At 37.9% G+C, this 7500-nt stretch overlaps 1 protein-coding gene across 1 annotated transcript in view; it reads left to right on the top strand.

Annotated features, from left to right (window-relative positions):
* The window catches only part of LOC122267566 (sarcoplasmic calcium-binding protein, beta chain), a 15890-nt gene that overhangs the window by 6783 nt on the left and 1607 nt on the right, over positions 1–7500 (top strand). Inside the window, exon 2 of the mRNA XM_043037618.2 lies at positions 6686–6852. Coding sequence (XP_042893552.1) covers positions 6686–6852 — 167 coding nt within the window. The remainder of the gene's footprint in view (positions 1–6685; positions 6853–7500) is intronic.

Raw genomic sequence — 7500 nt, 5'->3', positions numbered from 1 at the left:
TCCGGCCATCTTTCATTCCATCCTTCCAATTCTCTTACTCTGCCTCTTTCTCTTATTTTCTACTCTCTCTCAGTGTCTCTATCTCATTTATCTTTTATCTTCTCTCTCTCTGATTCTTTCTCTTTACTTAATTACTATTTTCCCGTCTCTCTTTCTCTCTCCTATTTTCACTTGCCATTTCTCTTCTATCTCGCTTCCTATCTCCCTCTCTGCGTTCTTCTCTCTCTCTCTCTCTCTCTCTCCTTTTCCCGCCCCCAAACTCTCTCCTCTCAGTTTTCGTCCTTTAAAACTCTTTCCTTTCTTCTCCCTCCACGCTACTTCCTTCTCTCTCTCTCCTCGGGTCTTTTTCTCCTCTCTCTCTCCCTCTTTCTCTTATTTTATACTCTTTCTCAGTGTTTCTATCTCATTTATCTTTTTTCATCTCTCTCACTGATGCATTCTCTTTACTTAATTTTATTTTCTCGTCTCTCTCTCTCCCCGTCCTATTTTTTTTTTTTTTTTTTTTTTTTTTTTTTTTTTTTTTTTTTTTTTTTTTTTTTTTTTTTTTTTTTTCCAAATTTCTCTTCTTTTTCTCTTTCTTTTCTTTTCTCCTTTTCTCTCTTCGCTCCTTCCTCCCCGTCCCCATCTCTCTCTTTCCTCATCTCTCCTCTTGATTTTTCTCACCCTTACCTCTCTCCATCGGTCTTCTTCTCCTCATAATCCTCACTCACATCTCTCTCGCTCTCTCTCCCCCCCCTCGCTCCTCTCTTCAGGCTCCCCTTCTCTCTCCCCTCTCTTTCCTCCCTCCCCCCCCCTCCCCTCCCCCCTCTCCCTCCTCCCTCTTTTCTTCCTCCTCTTCCTCTTTTTCCCTCTTCTCCCCCCTTCATCGCATTCCTAGACCCCCATCCAAGGCCAAAGGAGTCTCGCCCCGGCCTATTTTTTTTTGGAACCCCCCGAGACACAGGTGTGTTTCCCAAGGGGGGGGGGGGGGGGGGGGGTGGGGGAGGTAAAAAGGGGGGGGAGTGAGGGGGGAAGGGGGGGGGAAAGGGGGGGGGAGCGGGGGGGAGAGGGGGTTTTTTGGGAATTGGGGTCAAAGGGTTGAGGGGGGAAAATAAGGGGTAAAAAAAAAATGCCCTTTAAAAAAAGGGAAAGGGGGGTTTGCACATATATATATATATATAAAATATATAATATTATATATATATATTGTATATATATACATATATTATATACACACACACATAAAATATGAATATATATATAATATATATATATAATAAATAAATATATATATATATATATATAAATAAATTATACATATATATATATATATATACATATATATTAAAAATATAAAATATATTTAAAAATTATATATAAATATATATACATAAAATATTATATACATATATATTAATATATAAATAAAATATTTTTACCCACACATATAATATAAAAGATTTTATTATTACTAACCCTAAAATACATCCCCCCCCCCCCCCCCCCCCTACCCCCCCAACCCACCCCCCCACCCCCCACCTCCCCCCACCCCCCCCCCCCCCCTCCCCCCCCCCACCCCGCCCCCCCCCCCCCCCTAACCCCCCCCACCCCCCCCACCCCCACCCCCCCACAACAACCCCCCCCAATATTATTATTATTATTTTATATATATAATAAAATAAAAAATAATATGGTTGTACATACACACCCCTAAAAATACAACGGGTATGAAAAAAAAATTAAATATATATATTATATAGATATTATTTCATATAAATGTACAAATATATATATATATCCCTATACATAAAATTTAAAATAAAAATATATATATATAATATATATATCTATAATTTATATAAATTAAAATGTGTGGTGTGTGTGTGTGTTTGTGTGTGTTGTGTGTGTGTGGGGTGTGTGTGTATTATATATATATATATATCAAATATATATTATTAATATATATACCCACAACATATAAAAATAATATATATATATATATATATAAATATATTTATATATATTTCTATATATGTATAAATACAAACCTATAAATATCCCTACATAAAAAAATATATATATTATATATATATAAATATATATAATATATAATAAATATTAAAATACAAAAATGTGTGGGTAAGTTTATTGTTTAATGTCTCTTTATATCTTAATCAAAAAAATATAATTTTTAAAAAAATATATATAAAAACCCCTTACCCCAAACCTAAAATATACCTATATAACTATATACCATGTTTTAATGTGTGTGTAAAACATACATATACATACATACATTTTTATATATAATATTTATTAAAAAAATATATAAAATATATATATATTATATAAAATAAAATATAATTATATATATATATAAAATATATATATATATATATATATATATATAATAAAAAGGCCCCCTACAACACATGCATATATATTATATATATATATAATAACATAAATATATATATATATATATATATATAATATAATATATATATAATATATATATATAATATATGCCCATATATTAAAAAATATTATATATTATATATAATTATATATAATATATATATATATATATATGTAAAGTATGTATGCCCTATAATATATGTATATATATATATATATATAATATAAAAATATATATAATATATAATTTTATATATATACGTATACTTTTAACCGCTACAACATACATAGATTGCGTGTGTGGGGTATGTTTGTTAAAGTATAATTTTTTTGAAAAGAGAAGGAAAAAAAAGGGGGAGAATGGAAAAAAAAATTTTCAAAGAGCGAGAGAAAGAGAGAGAGCGAGAACGAGAAAGAGAGTGATAGCGCCACTGAAACCCCGAAAAAAAAACGCTAAAAATAAAAAAAAAATGTAATTTTTTATTTATTTTTATATTATTATATTTTATTTATTTTTATTTTTAATAAATTATTTATTTTAAATTTTATATTTATATAAAAATTTTAATTTTTTAATAAAATTTTTTATATTTTACTTTTCGTTTTTAAATTTCCCTATGTGGGGGGGTATGGTTATGAAATTTAAAAAAGAAGTCGTTGGAAATACGGGGGGGGGGGTGGGGGGGGGGGCCCCGGGGGGGGGAAAAGAGGGGGGAATTTTACCCCCCTGGCCCCGGGGGGGGGTTTTTTTGAAAAAACTGGGGGGCGGGTTTGGGTTTACTTTTGGTTTAAAACTGTTTTTTTTTAATTTTTTAGGGTTTTTTGGGGGGTTTTTGGGGGGGAGGGGGGGGGGAAATTTGTTTCAGTTTTTTGTTTTGAAAATTTTTTTTTCTTTTTTTCTTTAGGGACTTTTTTGGGGGGTTTAAAAAAAACCAAAGGTGTTAAATCACTTTTTTTTGGGGGTTGGTTTAAATTATTTTTTTTTTAAAAAAAAAAAAATTTTTTTAATTTTAAATTACACACGCACATATATATACACAAACAAACTCACACACACACACACACTTACACACACACACACACACACACACACACAACACACACACAAACACAGCACACACACAACACACACACACACAGCACACACACAACACACTTACACACACACACACACACACACACACACACACACACACACACACACACACACACAATGCCAGCCAGCCACCCATAAACACAAAAAATCCATAAAAAAGAGTGGGCTAGGCGTAGAATCCACAACAGAGATTCAGCATTTCCCCCCTCCGACCTCCCCCCTCCCTCTCCCCCACCTCCTTCCCCCCTCCCCCGACACCTACCCCTTCCTCGTCACGTGTCGTCAGAAAGTCTATGAAGGAGATTTATATTGTCTTAACAAAGCGAGGGCGAGAGCTTGGCTAGATTAATGGTCCGGGTGAATTATTGGACTTTACGTAGTGGGCGGAACGACATCAAAAATATTTAATAGAACCCCCTTTTAAAAGGTTTTTTTTCCTTTTAAAAGGAATATATTTTTTTTCCTTCTTCGCTTTTTTTTTTTGACCCATTTTAATTAAAAAAAAATTTCAAATTTTTTTTATTTTTCCCTTTTTCGTTTACACTCTTTTAAATCTTAAAAAAAATTTTAAGCCATTTAAATAAAAAGAAAAAGATTAAAAAAAAAGGGGAAAAAATTTGCGAAAGAAAAAAAAAAAAAAGGCGGGAAAAAATCCCCCCCTGGGGTTGGGGCCAAAAAAACCCCCCTTGTTTGGGGGGGAAGGGGAAAAAATGGGGGGGGGGGGTTCTTCAAAAATTCCCTTTTTTTTTGGGAACCATTTTTTTCTCTTTTTTTTTCCCCCCCTTTTTTCCCCCTTTCCCCCCCCCCCCCTTCCCCCCCTTTTCCCCTTTTTTTTCTTTTTTTGTTTTCCCCCCCCCCCCCCCCCGCCCCCCCCCTTTTTTTTTTTTCCCCCCCCCTTTTTGTTTTTTTTTTTTTTACCCCCCCCCCCCCCCCCCCCCCCCCCCCCCCCCCCCCCCCACCCCCCCCCCCCCCCCCGGATGGAAAAAAGATGGGGAAAAAAAGTCGGGGGGGGGGGGGGGGGGGGGGGAAGACCTTTTAAGAGCAAAATAGAGAGAAGAGAGAAAGAGAGAAGAAGGAAAGAGAAAAAGGGGGGGGGTAGAGGAGGAAAAAGGGGAAAAAGGGGGGAGGGGGGAAAAAAAAAGGGAAAAAAAAAAAAAAAATAAAAAAAAAAAAGATGAAAGAGAGAGAGAGAGAGAGAGAGAAAGAGAGAAAAGAGAGATAGAGAGAGAGAGAAAGAGAGAGAGAGAGAAGAGAGAGAAAGAGAGAAGAGAGAGAGAGTGTGAGAGAGAGAGAGAGAGAGAGAGAGAGAGAGAGAGAGAGAGAAGAGAGAGAAGAGAGAGAGAGAGAGAGAGAAGAGAAGGAGAAGAGTGTAGAGAGAGAGAGAGAGAGAGAGAGAGAGAGGGAGAAAGAGAGAGAGAGAGGATGAGAGAGAGAGAGGATGAGAGGATGAGAGAGAGAGAGGATGAGAGGATGAGAGAGAGAGAGAGAGAGAGAGAGAGAGAGAGAGAGAGAGAGAGAGAGAGAGAGAGAGAGAGAGAGAGAGAGAGAGAGAGAGAGAATAGATTCGCGAACAAGAAGAACATCTCCCTGGTAACTAAGAGCGAGTATCTGTATTTCTAACCTGTAAACGACCAGGTGTGTGGACGAAAGAGAGTGAACGAAAATGAGGAAAAAGAAAGAAAACGAAAAACAAACATGCAATGAGAAAGAGAGAAGTAAGATGAGAAAGAAATAAAAGAACGAAAGAGAGGACGAGGAAGATAATTCAAAGAACGATAACGTTAACGAATAAAATATAGCGGGGGGAAAAAAACAGAACGAGAACTAAAAGGGAATAAGACGAAAAGGGAATAAGACGAAATAGAAAAGAAAGAAAAAGAGAAAGAGAATGTGGAAAAAGAAGAAGAAAAAGAAGAAGAAGAAAGAGGAGACGGAAAATAAGATAAAAGAAACGGTAGAGACAAAGAAACAAGAAAAGGCTGCCTGTACTTGCAACCTGCAACCGATCAGGACGAAGCACATAGCAGAGTCTTGCCAAGGTCGATCTCGATACTCGGCTTCGACAGTGACAGTCCCAATCTTCTTCTTCTTCTTCTTCTTTTCTCGTTCTATTTTTATTTTCCGCATCTCTGAACCTGATCGCCTTCGCTAAACTCTTCCGGGAACGCAGGACGATAGTCATGTGTTTGCTTGCTTGCTTGCGCCTTTATTATTCACAGATGTTGGCTCTTTTGCTTTTTTTTTCTTTAAATTCTTTGAGGGAGGTGATTGGAGTTCGGATTTTTCTGTTTGCGTTACTTTTATCTGTGTATATTTGCTTTTTATCTCTTTATTATATCTATCCGTCTATATCGGTTTGATTTCTCTCTTTCTTTATTTGGGTCCACAAATCAGATGTATATGTCATAATTTTCTCAGTATTGTATGTCGGTAATACATGATTTCCTTTTGGATTTTGATTTTAAAAGTTTTTACTCTTACTTTATATATTAACTTCGTGGATCCATTTTCCCTATTTATTCACTTTCTCTCTACACATATGCCATTCTCCCTCCCCCCATCCTTCCCTTTAGGCAACAATGGCTGCCTGTGAAGTTGCAGGTTCACCATTCTCCACTGTTTTGATATTTATATATCACTCTAACTCTTCCTACCATTTGACTTCCATAGATATATACCACTATCTCTTTTTACTCTTATTCGTATATCACTCCATCTCTCTCTGACTCTCTATCTATTTGTCTATCTCTATCTATCTATCTCCACCTGTTCATACAACATTCTAACCTATCAAACACCATTCTTTCTCTCTCCTATTTATATATTCGTATATGACTCCCCCTCCCCCCCCCTCTCTCTTGATCCCCTAAACACATCGACGACAGCGATTCACTCCTCCGCAATTCATGCACTCGCCACTCTCCCTCTCGCCCCCCCCCCCCCCCCCCGACAGCACTCTAACCCCCGCTCTACTCTCTCTCTCTCTCTCCCCCCGACCCCTCCCCCCGCCATCGACACACTAACACTCTCTCTCTCTCTCTCTCTCGCCCCCCCCCCCCCAGACATCGACAGCACTCTAAACCCCCGCCTCTCACTCTCTCTCTCTCTCTCTCTCTCGCCCCCCCCAGACATCGACAGTACTCTAAACCCCCGCCTCTCACTCTCTCTCTCTCTCTCTCTCGCCCCCCACAGACATCGACAACAACGGCTTCCTGGACAAGAACGACTTCGATTGCCTCGCCGTCCGCGTCACCCTGATCGAAGGCCATGGCGAGTTCTCCCCCGACACCTTCGCCGCCAACCAGAAGATCATGACTAACCTGTGGAATGAGATCGCCGACCTGGCTGACTTCAATAAGGTGGGTGTGGTTGGGTTGTGGGCGGTTTAAGGGCGAGGGGAAGGTTTATTTATGGGCGGTAGGGGAAGGTTGGAGCGGGGAATGGAGCTCCTGGTAGAGAAGGAATAGGAGTAAACGGGGAATATGGACAGACAGAAAAAAACAACAACGTGCAAGAAAAACATAAACGATGAAGTTTTCTTTGGGATGGAAGGATAACAGTACACACAATAAATATCAATACCTAAACATAGTAGCCAATTAACAGCGCTAATGTCAAGATACTGTCAAGTGCAGGATATGAATCTCCCGTTTAAAGAAAAATAACTTATTCTAACCTTAACAACTCCGATCTTACTCCCCATAAAGAAAACGGGTCTAATGAAGAAAACGAGATATTCATCTGTCGTCGGACACATTTTGGAAAAAGAAAGAAAGAAGATAAACATGATCTAATATCTCCGCCCGACGTAAATGGCTGAGATTTAAGTGATGCAATTTCGTGATGAAGAACGCTGTCCACAAATTGTAGTCTATGTCCACAAATTGTAGTCTTTCTGAAAACAAATGGACAAATCTAAAGGATGAAAAAACAGATTCCATGATATGTTGATGTTCAGTTTTCTTTCCTCATTGTCATTTCTAGGACGTTTACATCAACCATTAGTA

Source organism: Penaeus japonicus, unplaced genomic scaffold, assembly GCF_977035675.1.
Source record: "Penaeus japonicus unplaced genomic scaffold, GWHDUDI00000001_assembly GWHDUDI00000008, whole genome shotgun sequence".
Lineage (NCBI taxonomy): Eukaryota > Metazoa > Arthropoda > Malacostraca > Decapoda > Penaeidae > Penaeus > Penaeus japonicus.
Note: the sequence above shows the minus strand (reverse complement) of the source record. Positions and strands in the feature narration are given on the sequence as shown.